At 33.3% G+C, this 23,528-nt stretch overlaps 1 protein-coding gene across 2 annotated transcripts in view; it reads left to right on the top strand.

Moving 5' to 3' along the window:
- LOC126885107 (probable serine/threonine-protein kinase DDB_G0282963) overlaps positions 1–23,528 on the top strand; it is a 56,934-nt gene that overhangs the window by 4,339 nt on the left and 29,067 nt on the right. For both annotated transcript variants that reach the window (XM_050651533.1, XM_050651534.1), the window contains exons 2-3: positions 9,659–9,955; positions 17,153–19,368. In XM_050651533.1, the coding sequence (XP_050507490.1) occupies positions 9,659–9,955; positions 17,153–19,368 (2,513 nt within the window). The remainder of the gene's footprint in view (positions 1–9,658; positions 9,956–17,152; positions 19,369–23,528) is intronic.

The following is a 23,528-nucleotide window of genomic DNA, read 5'->3' as shown; positions in this document are numbered from 1 at the left end:
AGCAACGCATTTATTTCTGATTGCATAGCTTTCTTCCAATTTTTACACTCACTACTGGCCACTGCATCATCATACGTCTGGGGTTCTTCATCATCACTAAAAGTCAACAAACTCATTTCGTCATCATCCAGAACATAATCATCATATCTTGAGGGTCTTTTTATATGTCTTCTCAGGTCATATCCATGCTCCTGCTCTATTTCATTCACATCTTCAATACTGCTATCAGTTTCGAGGTCACTCTCACTGCTTTCTTCTCTATTATTTTGAGGTTCTTCTGCTTCACTGTCATCTTCTTCTGACTTTATCTCCTCACATATCATCTGTATGTTTTTATTCATGTCTGTCTCCCCATTTTTTATTTCTATGGTTTTCTCGGGCAAAAATATGACATCTCGATGAATTTCAACTTTATTTTTGTCTGGGACAAATATTTTGTAACCTTTTACATCCTCACTGTAGCCAATAAAGAAACCAAACATATTTTTTGCATCCCATTTTAATCTCTTCTCTTTTGGGACATGCACTGATACTCTAGAACCAAAACTCTTGAGTGTAGAAATATTATTGACTTTCTTTTTGTACCATAATTCATAAGGTGTCACATTTTTTATGCTACTAGGGCCTGTTCGGTTTAAAACATACACTGCTGTATGTATGGCCTCTGCCCACAAGTTTTTATTCAACTTTTGCCCTTGTATCATAGTTCGGGCTGATTCAACTAGGGTTCTATTTTCCCTCTCAGCCCTACCGTTCTGCTGAGGCGTATACACTACTGATCTCTGATGTTTTATGCCTTGATAGTCAAGCATCTCCTTTATTTCTTGGTTCATAAACTCTAAACCGTTATCTGATCGTAAAGTTTTCATCTTGTAGCCTGTCTCTCTCTCGGCTAATGATATAAAATTTTTAAGGTGTTTCTTAACTTCTGATTTATTTTTCATGAAATACGCGTACCTATAATTTGTATAGTCATCCTTTAACAACAGGAAATACCTATTTCCCCCTAAAGACTCTTCTTCCATAGGGCCACATACGTCTGTATGCACTAATTGTAATGGCTCACTTGCTCTTGATTCACTTAACTTGAATGGTATTCTGTGTTGTTTACCTGTTAAACACTGTTCACACACGAATTTTTCGTCTATAAAATCAATGTTATTTTGCCTTAAAAAGTTTCTCACATATGTAGTATTTTGATGTGCTAGTCTGCAGTGCCAAACTCTCAAACTTTCTGTTGTTTTTGCAGAATTACACTCTGATAAAAATACATCTACTAAACAGCTGTTTTCTTGAACTTGACCGTCAGACAAGTTTTCGTTAGGGGTGCGTTCCGAAATTAAAATATTTGCAAAGGTTTCAGTGTTTTGTTCTTGTGAGAATAACATTTTGTATAATTTGTTATCCCGTGTTGCCAATGCTCTTATTTCTCCTTTGTCATTATAAAATTCACATTTTTCATTGTTTGAAAACATCTTATAACCTTTATCTAAGGCACATCCAGCTGAGAATAAATTAAATTTTAAATCTGGCACAAATAATACATCTGACAGGGTTGACTTTATAAATTTCTTACCATTAAATGCCCATAGAGTTATTTTTCCAATACCTTTAACTGGTAATTTTTCTCCATTTCCGACTTTTACTTGTTTTTTATAGCTTATCTCTATCAATTCTTCAAACAGATCTTGATTCCAGCACATATGTTCGCTAGCTCCTGTGTCCAAGCACCATTCATTTTTATTTTTCTTACTCCCAGTATATACCATGAATGCATTACTGTCAATTTTATTTTCTTCTCTGCTTGTCTGTTGTTTTTCATTTTTATTTTTATTAAACCAACACTCTTGTAAGTTGTGTCCTCGTCTTTTACATTGACTGCATACTTTTATGTCTTTCTGGCTATTATTATCTCTCTCTTTCTTCTTGAAAAAGCAATTTTTCGCAATATGGCCAACTCTGCCACAAAAATGGCACTTTAACCTGGTTTTCTTTTGCCCTTTAAATTCTCTGCTTGTATCACTTTTCATCGCCAATGCTGTGCTGCCCTGTGCTGACTTACTTCTTTCTTCTTCGATAAGTAGTCTTGATGTAAGTTCATCTAGGGTTTGTTTATCAGATGGTACGGATTCCCATGCGGACCGAAAATGCTTATATTCCTCTGGCAATGCCATAAGTATTTTTGTCATGATCATTTTATCGGACAGCTCTTCACCAGCTTGCTTTAGCTTATTTTTTATCTCTTCAAGCTGTGATATGAATGAGGCAACATTTTTACCTGATGAAAACTCCAAGAGAAAAAACTTTTGTTGCATTAAATGAATGCTCACCTCTGACTCTTTGTCGTAGACAGACTTCAACTTTGTCCACATATCTTTCGAGGTCTCACAGGATAAAATGTGTGTCATAGGGCCTTGCTCTATTCTGGTTACTATAAATTCTTGTGCTTTTGAATCACCAGCATCCCATTTCTTTTGGTCATCTCCAGTAGTGCTCGGTCTCACAGACTTTCCTATTACTATGTCATAATAACCACGGCTTTTTAGCACTACCCTTGTTTGAAATTTCCAGGCTACCCAGTTGTCACCACCACTAAGTTTCAACGCAGCCGATGAATTTTCCATTTTTCGGATTTATGTTTTTCTTTTTTTTATGTATATATACTCGAGCTTCTTTTTCACCTTTTTTTCAGCTTTTCTTTTTTTTATTTTCGTTGGCCGCGGCAAACTACCGACACAGGCTCTTCAACACTGACTTTTTTTACTGGCGAAATACTCACGAAAACAAGTGATCTGGGCCCATAACCTGATGTTTTGCAGAATTGCGTGGATGTTAATTAAACACCGAAGTACTTCTAGTCAGTTTTATTTTAAAAGAAACTCAATAATTCTACAAATAACTTAAACATCAAAATCAACATTTATTTTTCTTTTTGACACATGTTTTACTTCTAGTTGACATCTGACACTTATATAACATTGTTTCCAACTACATCATACAATAACAAAAATCCCCTAGATTTGCCGTTGCTTATTTTTACTGGGTATTCAACATATTTTATCATATTTTAATATCATATTTTAATCCAAAACATGTCACTGAATTATCTAAATTCCACATACATACAGTTGAAGAGATTCTAAAGGTGTTGGTGAGGGATGGTGTCTATGTGCAATATTGTAGTAGGTGTATTAGAGAGATAGTTTTCGAAATAATAAAATAACAAATTTTATATTTATTTCATTATTTCAAACCAGACGCCATCGCCCACCGGCTCCTTTAGAATTTTTCCTTTAAGCCCATTGTCCATAGAAACTACAATAAGTTAAATAAGGATAATAAACGATATGACACATTGATATTCTCCTTTTCATGACCATTTTTCAGTGCGTCACAAATTATAGAAAAAAAGGTAAGTCCGTGATAATACACATTTATGACATTTATTCTAACATGACATTTTAGTTAAATCTGACAGTTGTCAAATTTTATTTTTCAATTCAATTCAGTTTATTGATGTCAATATACAGAGTATTTACATAAGTTAAAGTCTGTTAAAATGCATCATTGAAATACATTGGCAAGCTAACACTTAATAAGTAAAATCTATAAAATTGTATCACCTAGTCTAAATACTTAACACAAAGTTAGAATATTAGCATAAAACACAAGAGCACACAGAACATTTAAGAGAGCTGTAGGACTATCACAACAGGGTAGCCCCGAGATATTCCTCCTGAGAATAGTAAGCACCCACCAAAAGAAGTTCTTTGATTTTTATTTTGTATGTATCTAAGGGCAGTTCTCGAATTATTAGGGGTAATTTATTAAAGAAATGTATAGCCAGACATGATGGGCCATCTCTGCACCTCTCCAGCCTACGAAACTTTGGGGCAAGGTTCCCTCTAAAGCGTGTGTTAATATTATGAATCTGTTCATGAGTCTGGAATTTATGCATATTGCATTTTACATATATAAGATTATCATATATATACTGGCAAGGTAATGTTAATATTTTCCAATCTATAAAAACTTGTCTGCAATCGGCTCTATATGGCAAGCCGGCGACAATGCGAATGGCCCTTCTCTGCAGTCTGAATACATCCTTCGCTCCTGCACTATGGCCCCATGCGAGAATAGCATAGGATATATGTGAGTGACACAAAGAAAAATATGCCTGCTTTAGTATGGAAGCGGAAACACAGGATGAAAGTCCACGAAGCAAAAATGTATTTGATGATAGCTTTGCCACTAAAGAGGTGGTATGAGCATCCCATATCAGACCAGGGTCCAGCAGAACACCAAGAAATTTAGCACAGGATGCATTGTCCAGTTCATCAGTAATATTTCTAGTTGAAAAAAGTAAGGACTGTGTTTTGGTTGTATTGAGAAACAGCCTATTAGAATGGAACCATTGTTCTGCCTCCAACACTGAACCCCACGAACTCCCCACTGCTGTTACCAAATCCTTACTGCAGGATGAGATTGTTGTGTCATCTGCAAAGAGAGTGAAATGCGCAGTTTGACATGAAAGTGGTAAATCATTGATGTATATCAAGAATAATAAGGGACCCAACACAGAGCCCTGAGGAACTCCTATGCGCAAGCATCCTCTCTCCGATTCAACACCTGCAAATCTCACCCTCTGGCAGCGGTCCGTCAAATAATTTTTTATCAATGATATACTGGAGATTGAGAAGTTATATTTACTCAATTTAGCAGTAAGAATTTCGTGGGACACACAATCGAAGGCTTTACTTAGGTCGCAAAAGTTGGAAGACACATAGTTACCTTGTTCAAAAGCATCTTGGATGTATGTTACAAGATTCAAAATACCCTGAACAGTCTTCAAACCCTTTCTGAAGCCAAATTGAGATTCAACGAAGAGCCCGTTAGACTCAAAGAAACTTGCTATTTTTCCAGCAAGACATTTTTCAAATATCTTCGAGAATATAGGTAACAGAGAGATAGGTCTGTAATTAGACATTTGATCTGTCTCTCCCTTTTTAAAAACCGGAATGACCACCGCAGTTTTTAAAACTTCAGGAAAAACCCCCTCAGCTATACATAAGTTTATGAGCTTGGTCAGAGGACATATTATTAGATTTTTTATCCCTTTGATTAAGCTGACAGTTAAATTAAATGGGTCCTTACTTTTTTTATTTTTGAGAGAGTTCACAATATCTCTTACCTCATTAAAAGAGACTGGTTGGAATTCAAACATCTGTTCAGCATAAGGTGGTGCATAGTTGAGTGGGTCATTGTGGGGTGCAGGAGTACGGCTATGCAGCTCGGAGGCAATGTTTAAAAAATAATGATTAAATTGATCAGGTGTTATATTAGAATTAGTTTCAGTTTTTGTGATGCCTCTATACTCATTAATGATATTCCACATTGTTTTAATCGGGTTATGAGAGTTTGAAATTAGTTGGTCATTGGTAGCTTTCTTTGCTGCTTTTATTGCTTTCCGATATTCATTTTTAATATTTTTTATGTATTCCTGTAGGTAATTTGGTGCATCAAGCTGTTTATTACGTTCTATAAAAAATTGAATATTATCACGCATTGTTCTCAAGCTATCATTAAACCAACTCACCACACCCGCCTGACCCTTTCTTTTAGAGTAAGACTTTTCCGGGAAACAGGTCAAGAATGCATTGGAAATGATGTGAACAAAATAGGAAAACTTATTATTCGCATTCATATTAGTGTCATTAATAAAGTCCCATGAAATGTTCTCTATCATAGAGAAGAACAAGTATCTTCCTCTCTCAGTGATGGGTCTAAAAAACACTTTTTGAGGATCAGAAAATTGTTCTCCTCCCATTAAGGTAAATTCCAGGTATATACCTCTATGGTCAGATATACCAGGATCAACAACTTGTAGCTGAAGGTCCTGTGGATCCAAATTGGAAAAAACATTATCGAGACAGTTTTTCTGTCTGGTGGCTTCGAAATTATTTTGATGAAAACCGAAACTATGCATTAGGTTACATAATTCTGTACAGTGAGGAGAATCTGTATTAAAATGAATATTAAAATCCCCAAGAATCAAGATTCTCTTAGTAAGGTTAAGTGATTGTAAAGCTCCCTCCAGTACTTCAATAAAAACGTTAAAAGAGCCTGACGGAGGCCTATATACAGTTAATAAATATAACTTATATTTTTCAATATATGCACAACATAATTCAATTTGTCCCTGTATGGACAGATCTTTTACATTATGCCACTCTTTAAAGAGAATGTTTTTATTTATTAAAATGGCTGCTCCACCTCCCTTACAGTTTGTTCGGCAGAAGGCTGAAGCTGGCAGAAAATTGGAGACTCTTAAGGACCTGTATTCCAGATCTGATAGCCAGTGTTCAGCCAGACAGAGTGCATCCGGTTCTCTCCCAGTCATGAAAGCCTCCAGCTCATTAATCTTATTTTTTATGGACAAATTTTCAATTTGGAATAAAAACAAATCAATTGTGTCTATTGCATTTATAAAATGGTATTTTCTTTGATTTGTATAGTCTTATAAATTGTACAGATTATATTGATAATATTATTATTTTATTTAATAAATAATTCTTTTTTGATTATGGCGCCATCTATCGACAACTAGAATAGTCACCGAACTAGAATAATTACCAAAGTAATCACCGACGTGCCTTTTTTTCTGTCACATACAATTTAATGCGTTCGAGAGAAATCGAAAAACTGTTACGCACTGAAAAATGGTCATGAAAAGAACTATACCATATTTACTATGAATTTTGACGTTTATGATTTTCAATGACAATGAAAATGAAAATTTGGTTTATTATTTATTTGGTTGTATAAATCAATAAAGTTTATTTTACTTTATATTTATAAAAACTAAATATAATATTTCAGTTAAATAAAGGAAGAGTTGCAATTCTGACTTCTGGATAGGGCCTACAATACCGAACTAAAATCTGAATACCGGTATTTGATATTTGAAAATTGAAATATCGGGATACCGGTATTAAAACCGGTTTTCCAATGTCTAGTCTAATTTCTAAAAAATACTTAGGTTTGTTAACTGCCCAGCCTTTGAAAATACTCTTTCGGAAGATACTGATGTGGCAGGTATTGACAAATAATATTTTATAGCCAAATAATAAAGCTCAGGGAAAGTAGATTTGTCTTTTTTCCAAAAATCCATCGGGTTAATTTGTCTTGCAAAATCTGGCATTTCGAAAGAAAATGTGGCATTGGGTAGTATACGTAAAACATAAACAATCGCTTTATATTCTGGCATTTCGAAAGAAAATGTGGCATTGGGTAGTATACGTAAAACATAAACAATCGCTTTATATTGCCGACACCGTCGCTTCTCCATGGTGCCATACTTGGCTCGGTATGTGTAATAAATATGCCTAATATAGATTTTAATACAACAAAATTATTTGTTTATCTTAAAAAAAATTCTTGTAATGAATTAGTATTATTTTAATTTAGATTTATATTGTGCATAAATTCAGTTTTTATCAACTTAGTCCTGTCGCCAGGGGGGGTACAACGGCCTCCTTTATTCAGATGGACTTACCCAAGTTTTTTTCATGTATTTTGACCCGTAGAATACGAATTTTTTGGGTAACAGTTGATCCGGATGTCGATAAGATTGTTATTGACCAAGAACTTGAGGAATTACATAACCGCGATCTCTCGCAAAACAAAACATTTTTTGGTATTTTTTGGGTCATTCTAAGCAAAACATGTTTCTACAATTTTTTTTGTAGGATGGCTAGTTTTCGAGATAACCGCGGTTGAACTTTCAAAAAATCGAAAAATTGCAATCTTTGAACCCGAATAACTTTTGATTAAAAAATAAAATAGCCAGTCTGCTTACCGCATTTGAAAGTTTAAGTCGAATTATATCGGTTTTAATTATTTGCATTGCTAAAAATTTATTTTTTTAATGTTTAACACAGCTGTAAACACATAGTGTTTCCCGTGCCTTTACATGCGTTTTAACGCATGCTACGTAGAAATAGCCTCGATTGCACTAGTACCTATTCTACCTACTCGTTCGATTTTAAATGAGAAATCATAGAAAGCATCACTCACGCACTAGGTGTTTGTAGCTTTGTTTAACAATAACACAATAAATTTATAGCAATGCAAATAATCAAAACCGATATAATTTGACTTGAACTTTCAAAGGCGCTAAGCAGAATAGCTATTTTATTTTTTAATCAAAAGTTATTCGGGTTTAAAAATTGCAGTTTTTCGATTTTTTGAAAGTTCAACCGCGTTTCTCTCCAAAACTGAGCATCCTACGGGAAAACTTGTTAGAACATTTTTTACTTAGAATGACCCAAAAAATACAAAAAAAATGTTTTGTTTTGCGAGAAATCTCTGTTATGTAATTCCTCAAGTTCTTGGTCAATAACAATCTTATCGACATCCGGATCAACTGTTACCCAAAAAATTCGTATTCTACGGGTCAAAATACATGAAAAAAACTTGGGTAAGTCCATCTGAATAAAGGAGGCCGTTGTACCCTCCCTGGCGACAGGACTAACTAATGTTATACCAAAATACCAGTATTTTTTAGTTAAATACTGGTTAGAAAATGTTTTTTATAGTAATGAGGAATTTCTTGCATTTAAGTTTTAGGATTTTATGACTTTAAGCAATGTCCATTGTTAATGTAATCAAATTTAATGTGATTTTAATGTTAGTATTTTTATTAACACTCTTAGTCGTATTGTGCATCTTTTTAATTTGTATTGCGTCCAAATCTTTGTGTAATTTTATTTGACATGTGTTAAACACTTGTGTTATTGACATGAATAAACGAATCTGAATCTGGTTTTTAATACCGGATAAAAATCATCCGGGATTCTGGTATTCGGGATCCCGGAATCCCGGTATTGTAAGCCCTACTTCTGGGTCCCCAGACCAGGGCGAGTACCTATTAATAATATTGTAGTGTTGATAACTCAATTTGTGAAAAATTTGCACTTGTCACTGTTTCCGCAAAGGTGCGATATAAAATTTTAGTTGTTTTTTTATGTAAGTCACTCAATAGTTTTGTATTTCTCAGCCTTAGGTAATATTAAACATTCTTAACAATATTAACTGTGACTTTTTTAATTTATTTATTACCGTTCTATATTTATCTTTATACTAGTAATAGTTGGTATGATGTTCAAGCTGTTTAATGTTGAGTCCATCAATCTCCTCAATAGTGAAAAAAGATTAAACACTTCAATAAAATAACTTTATACAGTCGAACCCACTTATGGGAATAGACTTCGTGCCAAACAAAAGTATTCCTATAACCGGGATATTCTAATAACCGATCATTAGTTGCTAATAAAACAGTTTCGGTACCTCAAATTTCTATTCCTTAAACCGGGATATTCCTATAACCGGTATTCCTATAAGCGGGGTTGACTGTATATCAAATATGTCCACGGGATAATAGCCATTTCCTAATTATTACCACTGACAGTATGCATCAATGATCAACATACATTTCAATTTATGTCTTCATTTAACTTATTTGAAAATGAATCATGACGCAGGGGCAAAGATAAAATTTAACAAAACTGTATAAAATTGTTTTCTACTATTTATTTAAAGCATTTTTATTTGTTTGGTTTTGTATGTTCCTAATTCTAATTATAATAATTTTTTACAGTTACCATACTTAAACAAGGCAGGAGTATGTGACGACTGCAATAGACTTGTAAGCAGTATATTTAATTTCAAATCCACTTGTCTAGAAATTGAAGATAATCTTTATAATTATAAAACAAAAAATTGCAAAGAATTAGATTTAGAAGATTTAGTTGGATTAAGAGAAAATGGTTTTCATAAGAATTCTAGGATATGTCGGACTTGTTTTAAAGTGGTTGAAGATGACATGTATTTGTTTGTTAATAAAAATAATGATTCTTCGCTGCAACTACATCAGAAAAAATGCCTTCCAGAATTGGTATGTATTGTAATAATTGTACTTTATGCTTGTCACTTAATATTCCATTTGTAATGTACATTCTCTTATATACTTACCAACGAAAGTAAAATTTTATAAAACATTTATTGAAAAATCCTTTATAAAACTTAAGGGCTACATCTGAATCACAGAATGTTTTCAATTTACATAGATCATCATCAGTGCTGATACAGGCAAATCACATGCTCAGCCACCAAAAATATATAGTCCAGTCGGGTTAGACGAATAACAGGCCTAACCTTGCATTAGGAGCTGCCCCAAATTTTATTTTTCTAATCTTTAGGGAGGGTCAATATTAGTATTAATTTAAAATCTCGACTGAATTCCACCGTTGCGTTAGCCGCCATCTTGATTTTAAACGAGAACTGTTTTTGCTAAATATCTCCGCCATTTTCAATTTTTTGACAAAAAGTGAAATTGTTGAAATAGCGATTTTCTATAATTTTATTTATTATAATTTTTTTCGTGCGGTCGATATTTTCCGAGTTATGAGGGGAAAATAGTGAGAGTTGGAGCATAATTATTGAATTATCTCGTTTATTATTAGTTTTACAACAATTATGTACCTATACAAAAATGAAGAGAATTAAATTCTACACAATTTTGATCTCTTTCATTTTTTTGCTAAAATTAATATTTAAGGTAGTACGTTTGCTATAATGGCGCGAGCGTAAGACCGGATTGATTTTATTGCAATTGTTTTTGTTCAATATCTACGTCATTTTCAACTAAAATTGTTCAAAATAAAATTTCCTACAATTTCTTTTTAACAATTTTTTTCATGCAGTTGATATTTTCCGAGTTACATGGGAAAATAGTAAAAAGTGGTGGGGGAAGCATAATTATTGAATTGAATTTTGTTTCCGAGCTGCCCCAAATTTTATAATTCTATCCTTTACGAGAGATCAATAGTAGTGTAAATTTAAAATCTCGACTGAATTCCGCGGTTGCATTAGCCGCCATATTGATTTTAAATGAGAACTGTTGTTGCTTAATATCTCCGCCATTTTCAACTTTTCAACATAAATGGTGGGAAAGAAAATTGTTGGAAATGCAATATCCTACAATTTTTTGGCACAATTTCTTTATACGATTAATATTTTCCGAGTTAAGGGGGAAAATAATGGAAGCGGAGGGGAAGCATAATTATTTAATTGTCTCATTTATTATTAACTTTACGACATAATAATTGTACATAAACAAAAATAAAGAGAATTATATTTTATACAATTTTTGAAACTTCCAATGAAACTTCAACCAAACTAAGTATATAAAAGACATAAAAAGACATTATATGCATTAAGTTCACTTAATTTTATTAACTAGCGGGTTTGATTGGTTGAATTTGTCTGTCGATATTTTAAGTTTTATGTCAGCTAATATATCGTGATGTTTCAACAATTTTTTTTTAATTTTGGACCCTGTTGGGGGGGAATTTTCCCATTTCCCCCCTTGTAGACCCGCCACTGGTTCTCTCGAAAAATTGTAGTAAATCGTAATTGCAACAATTTCAGTTCTTACACTTTTTGTCGAAAAGTTGAAAATGACGGAGATATTGAACAAAAACAATTGCTACAAAATCAATCAGGTCTTACGCTCGCACTTTTACCACATACGTACTACCTTAAATATTGATTTTATCAAAAAAATGTACGGCATCAAAATTGTACAGAATTTAATTCTCTTAATTTTTGTATACGTATATATTTGTTGTAAAACTAATAATAAACGAGATAATTCAATAATTCAATAATTATGCTACAACTGTCACTATTTTCCCCTCATAACTCGGAAAATATCGACCGCACGAAAAAAATTATAATAAATGAAACTATAGAAAATCGCATTTTCAACAATTTCAGTTTCTACACTTTTTGTCAAAAAATTGAAAATGGCGGAGATATTGAGCAAAAACCGTTCTCGTTTAAAATCAAGATGGCGGCTAACGCAACGGCGGATTCAGTCGAGATTTTAAATTTATACTAATATTGACGGCATTCAAGCACTCTTTGATTAAGCTGCACGATTTATCTTTCAAAAACAAGATTCGAATCACCGACCAATATTGCTATTTTTTATTTTTCTAAAATCTTCAAACACGCTGTGAAAACAAAACTACTAGTCCGATTCAGCTAAAATTTTGACACAGGCCGTCAACAAGAATGTGTTATACAATAGTATGTCTTTGGAGATAGTGGCGCTCTCAAGCGGAGAGGCTAAGCACATATCGGACCACCCGCGTAATCAGTGCAGGTTTAACCTAACTTCGGGACCTGGATGTTTAGGGGCCCCCTTAATTGCTATTCGTTGTCAGTTTTTTAACAAGAAAACACATGTATTAACTATAAATGTTCATTGTAAAATATATACATACAATATTTTTTTTAACAAACAAGAAGGATAGCAAACGTAAAAAATATTCCAAAAAATACATTTAAAAATATAAAAAAAACAAAATTCCACAAAACGACACATTATGACAAACAAAAAATATACCTATTCTAAAAAATACATAAGACAAAAATTAGTTTACTCTTTTTTCATGACTACACATTAGCAATCTGTAATATAATACTAACAAAATTCATTTGCTCCAGGTCTTCATTTTCTATACTACAATATTTATATGCGTCTAGATTTTCTTGACCCAAATTTGGCGTTAAATATCTTTTTAAAGCCGAAAAAGACCGCTCGCCTAATGCATTAGAAGTTGGTATCGTCAAATAAACTTGCAGTAAAGGTACAATATTGGGAAATGTTGCCTTTACTTGATGGATGGCATCTAATTTTTCAAATGTTTATTCAACTTTTGGCATAATGTTATAGAATAAGTAATTTCATTATGCAACTTCTCTTTGGTTTCATTAACATTTTTTTTTCTATTTTACGCATGAAGTATTAATTGACGTCTTGACTGCTAGCTTCTTTATCTAGCGTAGAAAATATCTAACAGCTGATGTAACATCTTTGTAGCATTTAAATCTTTTTGTAGCATATAACATTAATTACCTACTTCAATTCTGAATCTTTCTGGTCCCTTTAAAATTTTGTTTCACTTTCACCTGCTTCATCGAAAAATGCTTTTCTCTTCTTTGTTCTTTGAAGGTCAGTTGTATAGAATATGTTTGAGATATCCTCGTCTTCACAAAAAAATATTTTTGGTTTTAGTTCAATTTCGCGTAACATGTTTCTTACACGTCTCCAGCAAATCTCAAAGTAGATGTCATTAATTCTACTCCAATTGACATGTTTAAGTCCACAGTTTCTTCACGTTCACGCTTTGCTTGTTGCATTAACTCGTTCCAAAGTTTTTGTCCAAATCAATGTTAATAGAGATGTCTCAAAGGTATCCGTTTTATTCTGCAGTGTCTCGGCTTTATTTTTAACTGCTGATTTTTTGTCTCTATTATTGCTTAACTGGAAAAATAGGTTTGATGGATCCCTAGTTTTAAGGTAAAGCATTTACAGCGTCAAAAGTTTCTACAAATTTTCTTTTCATCACATTCAAGAATTCATTGCAAATTTGGTGAAACAAATAAGGTGAGACTTATTAGGAGTGACAAAACCGGATACACTTCCTGCTGAATTTCATGGCTCTTCTTTGTAATATTTTTGATGCTACACACAGAAACTCTTAAAAATGCAACCCACAAATCACAGATTATTTACTATTACAATATTTTTATCAAATTACTTGTCATGCTAGCCACACGGTCTTGAACTTTTTTTAAAGTCAATAATAGGTTTATCAGCAGCTGCTTCTCGTTGAGCGAATGTATACTTACTGTTTATCCGTTTTTAGGTTACGTGCAGTGCCGGTTTATGCACTGGGCGCTTGGGGCCAGGGCCCCGGAGGGGCCCGTAGGGACCCATTCCTTTTATTAATAAAAAAGTAAAGTCCGCTAGATAATCTACATATTTTCCGAAATAGAGGAAAATACAACGAAATACCTGCGATTACTAAATAGTCTGATTTTAATACTGATGACTTTATAACTGTGATAAATTTTAAACCAAAAAGTGATTCCTTATAAAGTTGTAAAAAAATGTATCAAGATGGAGACAAAGCTTATTATAGAAGATTAAATGAAAGCAACGTTTATAGAGCAAAACCGAATGGAGGCAAAGAAAAGAGATATTGGCTAATATACGACGCAGGTGTTAAATCTGTTTATTGGTACCCGTGCCAGTTATTTTCAATTGAAAAAAAAATAGTTATCTCACGAAAAAAGTAAATTGCATCTGAACTCTATGGTTACACCAATAACAAGATCATCATTAATTGGAGTTATAGACGCTGGCTTGAAAGAACAAGTAGAACGAGAAGCTGACTATTGGATAAACGTCATAAGAAGAGTTGTCACTACTAGATTACTTGCTTCTCAGGGACTAGCTTTCCGTTGATCCAATGAGGATTTAAAGTGTCATCGTTTAAATAAATTACTTAGAAAAGGTTCAGTTAGCTATTTGTCTCACCAAATTTGCAATGAATTCTTGAATGTGATGAAAAGAAAATTTGTAGAAACTTTTGACGCTGTAAATGCTTTACCTTAAAACTAGGGATCCATCAAACCTATTTTTCCAGTTAAGCAATAATAGAGACAAAAAATCAGCAGTTAAAAATAAAGCTGAGACACTGCAGAATAAAACGGATACCTTTGAGACATCTCTATTAACATTGATTTGGACAAAAACTTTGGAACGAGTTAATGCAACAAGCAAAGCGTGAACGTGAAGAAACTGTGGACTTAAACGTGTCAATTGGAGTAGAATTAATGACATCTACTTTGAGATTTGCTGGAGACGTGTAAGAAACATGTTACGCGAAATTGAACTAAAACCAAAAATATTTTTTTGTGAAGACGAGGATATCTCAAACATATTCTATACAACTGACCTTCAAAGAACAAAGAAGAGAAAAGCATTTTTCGATGAAGCAGGTGAAAGTGAAACAAAATTTTAAAGGGACCAGAAAGATTCAGAATTGAAGTAGGTAATTAATGTTATATGCTACAAAAAGATTTAAATGCTACAAAGATGTTACATCAGCTGTTAGATATTTTCTACGCTAGATAAAGAAGCTAGCAGTCAAGACGTCAATTAATACCTCATGCGTAAAATAGAAAAAAAAAATGTTAATGAAACCAAAGAGAAGTTGCATAATGAAATTACTTATTCTATAACATTATGCCAAAAGTTGAATAAACATTTGAAAAATTGAGATGCCATCCATCAAGTAAAGGCAACATTTCCCAATATTGTACCTTTACTGCAAGTTTATTTGACGATACCAACTTCTAATGCATTAGGCGAGCGGTCTTTTTCGGCTTTAAAAAGATATTTAACGCCAAATTTGGGTCAAGAAAATCTAGACGCATATAAATATTGTAGTATAGAAAATGAAGACCTGGAGCAAATGAATTTTGTTAGTATTATATTACAGATTGCTAATGTGTAGTCATGAAAAAAGAGTAAACTAATTTTTGTCTTATGTATTTTTTAGAATAGGTATATTTTTTGTTTGTCATAATGTGTCGTTTTGTGGAACTTTTTGTTTTTTTGCTATCCTTCTTGTTTGTTAAAAAAAATATTGTATGTATATATTTTACAATGAACATTTATAGTTAATACATGTGTTTTCTTGTTAAAAAACTGACAACGAATAGCAATTAAGGGGGCCCCTAAACATCCAGGTCCTGAAGTTAGGTTAAACCGGCACTGATTACGCGGGTGGTCCGATATGTGCTTAGCCTCTCCGCTTGAGAGCGCCACTATCTCCAAAGACATACTATTGTATAACACATTCTTGTTGACGGCCTGTGTCAAAATTTTAGCTGAATCGGACTAGTAGTTTTGTTTTCACAGCGTGTTTGAAGATTTTAGAAAAATAAAAAATAGCAATATTGGTCGGTGATTCGAATCTTGTTTTTGAAAGATAAATCGTGCAGCTTAATCAAAGAGTGCTTGGATGCCGTATATATGTACTCTTCTCCTTCGATGGTTAATGTGAAAAATTGGTTTAACTAGTTGTAGCAGGGAAGCACGTCGGTTTTTAGTCATGGCCAGGTGCCCCGAAAACGACTACCACGGAAGATAACGTGAAAAAATCCACTATATCGTATTGGCAGACCACCGACTGAAGATGCGCGAGATAGCTGAGACAGTAGGCATCTCAAAAGATATAGGTCATATTCTGCGTGAAATTTTGGGCATGAGAAAGCTGTCGACGCGATGGGTCGACGGGTGCCGCATTTGCTTACTGAGGACAACAAACGCAACGATGAGACCACTTCAGAGCAGTATCCGAGACTGCTTAAGCGTAATGTGAAGGAGTTTCTATATGATTTTATAACACTGTTCTATCGGCCGCAAAGGTGATAGATACCGTTTGCTGGGATTTACAACGTATAATTTATATCAACTTCCTGGAAAAGGACAAACGATCACTGTGCTTTACTATGCCGAATTATTGAGCTGATTATCTCAAATAATCGGCAAATTGAAGAACAACAGTCCCAATTTGCGAAAAAAAAAATGCTCTTCTAGCATGACAACGCATAGGCTCACACCTTCGTCGTTGGCATGGCGACATTGGTCGAATTGGGTTACGAACTGCTCTCCCATCCCTCTTATTCTTCAGATTTGGCCGTGTGCGACTTCTTTTTGTTTTCAAACTTGAAAAAGCCACTCGCTGCAGCGAGCCTACTTTGCAGACCTCGAGAAATCTTATTTTTCAGACGGGTTAAAAAAGTTGAGGCATCGCTACGTCAAGTGTGTCAAGCTAAAAGGAGACTATGTTCAGAAATAAATCTCCACTTTTCCCAAAATGTTCGTTTTTCTATTGTGGGCTAAGTACTTATCGGACCGCCCTAGTAAATGAAAAATTATAAAATTCAAAACTATTATTAAAAATTAACATTCTACACAAAACTGGTCAACGTCACGAATAGTAAAACTATCCACATAAACAGCTAAGCGGTTATCGATCAACTGAGTGCTCTCTGTCGTAATTTGATAATTTGCTAGCGCGCACAGTATGTTCGCGTCTATTCATATTTCGGTTCACCTGTATTTGATTGAACAGTTTATTTTTATTTAATATGTACTTTTTCAAAATTTGTTTATTATTTTTTTACTTTATTTTATTATTTTATTTATAATTTTTATTTTTTGCAGAATATGGAACTTACTAAACAGCCAGTTATTTGTGTAGATTGTGTTGATATGCTTCGAAGTTATTTTAATTTTATAACCAGATGTCTTGATAATGTAGAACGTAAAATAAAGTTATTGGAAATTGATAAAACAGAAGCTAGTGACCATCAGACTGAAATTTCGAATTATGAATTACATACAGAACATGATATAAAATGTGAAAATGATAAAGACTTGCCTAATGAGGAATATAGACTGAATAGCGGTATCTTTGGTAAATACGACAAACAAGAGTTGTGTTTTTCTGATATTAATAATGGTTGTCAAGTACCTACAAATACTAATGAGATGGTTGTAATATTAAATGACATTTCTAATATTGATATTTCTCAATCTAACGAATTAGAGCAAAATTCTGGTAAAGCGATTAACGAAGATATAATTAGTATTTCAGATTCTGATGAGGATACTGTTGAATATAATTTGAAAGAATTATCTGGAGACAGTGTAGATAATTCTAAAGAATTATGTGAACTTGAGAATAAACAAACTGATAATAATGGACCGATTTTACAATGTAATAATACAACTGCCCATAACTGTGATTATAAAGAATTACGTGAAGCTAAGGATTCTCACACTGATGACAATCAACCTATTTTAGAATGTAACGATACAGCTAGAGTGGTTACAAATGAAGACACTGTTAAGTATAATGTACAAGACATAGAAGAGAACAGTTTTATCAGAGAATTGTCTAAGCCTGAAAATAAATCTACTGATAATAAACTTACTTTAGTATGTAGAAGTCCAACCGTAGCGGACAAAAATACGCTTACTGATAATCAAATAATAGATTCAGTGAAAGATAAAGCGACTGATAATGATATTACAAAATTAGTATCCGAATTCAATCAAATTTTCAATACCAGTATTCAAATTGATAGTATAAAAGAAGTTACAAAAAATTATTCGGAGGAAGAAGGACGTGATGATATTGAAATTGATTTAGAATGTGTAAGAAATGTTAGTACAGTTACATCGGAGCAAACAGAAAATGATTTGAAACAAAGCAGTATACTTACAAATAATAACTCAAAATATTCTTATGCGAACAGCCTGTCAACAAATGTTGATGCTCGAGATAAAACTGATATTGGTGATAAAAATCTGGAAACAAGATTTAGCTCAGATGAAGACACCAATCGTTATGCTAATGGCATAAAAGAAATTATAGAAGATTTATCACTGGATGAAGATTCTAACGTTGGTAATGCTCATGCTAATAGCCTGTCAGAAAATGTTGATGCTCGAGATAAAACTGATATTGTTGATAAAAATCTGGAAATAGGATTTAGCTCAGATGAAGACACCAATCGTTATGCTAATGACATAGAAGAAATTATAGAAGATTTATCACTGGATGAAGATTCTAACGTTGATAATGCATTAAGTAAAAGTAAAACTTCGAATAAGGAAGAATGCAGAGAAATATCAAATACTTGTGATTCAGATATCCTTTGTGACGTTGAATCGGTACATGCAACTTCTGAAAACTTTCACAATAAATATGACAGTAATATAGAGAATGGTGGACAAGATGATGTTGAAATTGATTTAGAATGTGTAAGAAATATTGGTACAGTTACATCGGAGCAAGCAGAAAGTAATTTGAAACAAAGCAGTGTACCCAAAAATAATAACTCAAAACATCCTCTGTTAAACAATATTGATGCTCGAGATAAAACTGATGTTGATGAAGAAAATGTGGAAATAGAATCTAGTTCAGTTGAAGACACCAGTCGTTTTGATAATGACATAGAAGAAATTATAGAAGATTTACCACTGGATGAAGATTGTAACATTGATAATGCATTAACTAAAAGTACAACTTCGAATAATGAAAAATGCAGAGAAATATCAAATACTTGTGATTCAGTATTCCAGTCTGATATTGAATCAATACGTACAAATTCTTCTGAAAAGGTTCAGAATAAATGTGACAGTGATATAGAAATTATTGAACCTGCCGAAACTCAAAATGAATCTTATAGTCAAAACCACAATTCCGACCATCGAAATCATTCGTATAATACACGAAGCAATAGAGAAAGTAAAACTAAACGGAAACTGACTGACGTAATACCTGAAATTTCAAGTGGCAGTGATTCTGATTTCCAAATTAATAGCGATAATGATTCATCAGATTCAGAAGAATACTCAGAAAATAGTAAAAAGTAAGTTGTTTAGATTCAGTATCTTTGATTAGAAACTAAAGAGTACAGGGGAAAAACAAGAAATGTCACATGTTATACTTATTGAGATAAACGCCAATAAAGGTTTAATTCTTGTGATATCTAAAAACTACTTCTTCATGGCAAAAGGTAAAAAACTGTCGCCATTTTGAACTACATTTTTATGATGTTTTTAAATAAAGTTAAATTTAAGTATTTATAGTCAAATAGTCATTTTAATAATTATAAATAAATATTATAAAAACAAAAATAATGTTATCGTTTATCGTTAGGCTTAATATAATAAAATAGGATATATTTATATTATGACAGCGTTTCGTGTTAATACAACGCATGGGTAGTCCATGAAATCATCTGAATTGAGTTCTGAAATCTTTGAACGGCCGAATTCCACCGTTCAAGCATCGTTCAAGTTTAAACTGCCATCGGTTGAACGTGAATTGAGAAAGACGATTTTGACTTTAAACTGACGTTTACTAGAAGTTCAGGTTAGACTGGAGTTGAACTCGATATGAGAAATTGGCCCTTAATTGTTTAAATTATCGCACCATCTCTTTCTTGGTCTGCCAATACTTTTTCGTCCTTTTGGTGACTTATCTCGTGCTATTCGTTCTATCCTATCTTCTGTCATTCTACTAATGTGTTCGTTCCACTCCTGTTTCCGTTTTGTAACCCATCCATTTTTGTCTTCTACATTGCATGATCTTCTTATGTTTTCGCTTGTCTCCCTATCCAACAGACTTTTCCCTGATATTTGTGGTAGTATTTTCATCTCTGTTGTTTCTAGTAAGTAGTTGTCTAGTTTTAAATGTGCCAGGTCTTGTCTCCGCCGTGTATGTCAGTATAGGTCTAATTGCAGCTTTATAGATTCTTGCTTTTCTGTCTTGTCTTAGGTGTTTGTTCTTCCATATTGTGTCATTGAGATCCAGCCTCTTTACTTGCTTTTAAGCTTTGTTGTCATACTTCCTCGTCAACATTCCCAGATATCTAAATCCGACTTCCTGCTTTATTATTTTCCCATCAATTTCGATTTTACATCGTAGTGGGTATTTAGATGTTGTCGTACATTTGGTTTTTTCTGCTGATATTATCATATTGTATTTTTTGGCTGTTGTATTGAAGATGTGTGTTAATCTTTGGAGGTCGTCTTCTGCCGCGGCGATTATTGCGGCGTCGTCTGCATATTTGGATTTCTTTGTTCCCCATTCTGTAACCATGACCTTTACGTACTGTTTCTATTATTTCGTCTATTATTATATTAGAGAGCAGTGGGCTTAACGAGTCACCTTGTTTAACTCCGCTTTGTACTAGTATAAACTGTGTTAGTTTTCCATTTATCTTTGCCTGTATTCGATTATGGAAGTAGATGTTTTCGATGGTTTGTATAATATTGATTGGTATGTTTCTTCTATAGTAAGTGTAAAATGTCTTCGACTTGGATGCTATCGAAAGCTTTTGTCAGGTCTATAAAACATAGATATGCTGGTTTATTGTACTTGATGGCCTCTTCTGTGATTTGTCTTAGTACAAATACTGCGTCTAGCAGGATCTTCCGGAAACGAATCCTTGTTGTTCATCTGATAAAGTTGTTAGTTTATTTATTTTGTTGGTTAGGACTTTTGTGGTTAGAGTAATTGCGGTGTTCAATAGATTTATACCTCTATAATTGAAGACCTGCCCGGAAAAACGTTGCAAACGCCAAAATGAAATTTGTTAGATCATAACAAAAAACTGTTTTAATAATATTACTCACCAAATTTTGTGAATTTAATTGTTGCTTATTTGTATTACTTGCCCATTAATGAATTGAAATTAATGTTAATAAACAGCGTCACTAGTTTGCTTAACGCATAAAGAACGTTTTTTCATTAAAACATCACTTTATAAAACTTTGTCGCTTACAACGTTTTTCCGGGCAGGTCTTCAATTGTTGGGATCTTCTTTGTCTTCTTTCTTGAACATTGGTATCATTATGCTGTTTCTCCATGCGTCTGATATCTTGCAGTTCAATATTAGTTTTTGTATAAGTTTTGTAATCTCTGAGGTTATACTTTCTCCTCCGTATTTTAGAAGCTCGTTGATTATTCCGTCTGGTCCTGGTCACTTTCTATTTTTGAGTGAATTTATGGCTATCTCTATTTCCTGAAAACTGATTTCTATTTCGTGTCTTAATTCAGGTACGTTATTGTGTTGATTATTATTTTCCTTTCCTTTAAACAGTTCCGTCAAGTATCTTTTCCATTCGTTTGCTGGTATGTTATTGTATTCCTTCAATTCTGCCATTTCTTTCCGTTGGTTTCTTATGAATCTCCATATTTGTTTTTGTGTACCGTAGAAGTCACTTTCCATCCTTTTTGTAAACTGTTCCCAGTGTTCATTTTTTGTTCTTCTTACCAACTGCTTTGTTTCATTTTGTATTCGTCCATAGGTGTTTCTGGATTCTGGAGTATTTAATGTTTTATACTTCGTGTAAGCCTCTCGTTTCTCTTTACATTTCTCTTTTATTTCTTTTCTGAACCATGGTGTATTGTTGTTTCTTTTGTTCAATATGACTTTGCGTGTTCCTAGAGCTTTTGTTGCTGCCTCTTCAATGTCGTTTTTAATTTTCTCCCAGCTCGCAATCTTCGACGTCGTATATTTGTTTGCTATATTTGTCTGTGCTCGCATCCTTTGGTACATTTATCTTGTAGAGTCGTTCCACAGTGATTCTACATTGAATTTTTCCTCGGTGATTTCCTGTAGAGAATTTTTTGGTGTTATTTTCGTTCTTATTTTTGCTAGGACTAGTTTGTGTTCACTCCCTGCGTCTGCTGTGATTAAAGTGCGAATATCTAGTATCTGCTTTGGGAAGATTTTTCTATTAGTGACTATAAAATCAATCAGAAATTTGTGCCCCCTGAAGTTTTCAAACGTATGTTTATACTGAAGCTTGTGGTCGAAAAATGTATTACTGATTCTCAGTTCGTTAAAAGCACAGAGATTAGCCATGAGTTCTCCATTTGCGTTGACATGGTTTTCATTGACTCTTTGGTTTACTCCTGGAACTATTTAATTTCCGATTCGTGCATTAAAGTCACCCATAACCATTAAGGGTTCTTCATGAGGTATTTCATTCAGGATAGTTTGCAACTGTTCGTAGAATACCTCTCGTTCCTCCTTAGGTTTGCACTCCTCGGGGCTATAGATAGATATGACAGTAAATTTTTGGTAGTCCATTGTGATGTTCATATGTATTATTCTTTTGAAGATATAACCGCAGTTACTTATGTTGTCTTCTAAAAACTATTTGGCAGATTATTAGAAGAATTCTTGCAATCCTTAGTCTATAAATTTAATATAATATTAATCTATATCAAGTTGTTAACTTATAAAATATAATAACACAATAATGAACCAAAAAACTGTTGACATTTCTTGTTTTCTTGTCTAAAATGTAATAACTTTGCAGAAATATAATTACTAAAATTACTAGACAAGTTTAGACAGTAGATTTAGTTTAGAATTACTAGATAATTACTAACAAATATTAACGAGTTGGTTGCCAAACGATATAACTAACACTTGTTTGGAGGCCAAGGGATATAAGATTACTCATGTCCAATGGCTGCCAAATGATAAACAAAGTATTTTCAAGATGTAAGTGAAATATCCATAGATGTCAGTAGTGGTTTTAAATTCACTTGTATCCTTTGTCCACAATATTAAAATGGGTATTGCCTATCTATTACTGTACTTATCTCCAACTTGACCAAAATTGCACGTATACCCCTTGGCTTTTAGACGCCTCATTATAATTTATGTCACATCAACTACTACTCTCATAGTGAATGAGTATTTATTGTAATTTCATTTTACTTAACTAAGTATATAATTTTGGTTAACCCTATAGAAATAAATATTATAATAAAGGAAAAGTCAAACAATTGGCATCTCGTCCTAAGCAATACGCCCTCTGGAGGATATTGCAGTAACCGAGCTAAGGGGCCATTGTTTATTTTCTTTCACGTTGACGGTTAAAGGCATGGCATCCGGCATATTGTTTAGGTTGGGAGAATTTGTTTGTTTATGGTTTAATCACGTTTAATTGTTGCTGTATATTACTAATTTGTTGTTATTTATTTTGTTTGTTGTTACGTTATTTG

This window comes from Diabrotica virgifera, chromosome 5 (genome assembly GCF_917563875.1).
Source record: "Diabrotica virgifera virgifera chromosome 5, PGI_DIABVI_V3a".
NCBI classification, from domain to species: Eukaryota; Metazoa; Arthropoda; class Insecta; order Coleoptera; family Chrysomelidae; genus Diabrotica; species Diabrotica virgifera.
This window is presented reverse-complemented; position numbering and strand designations above follow the sequence as displayed.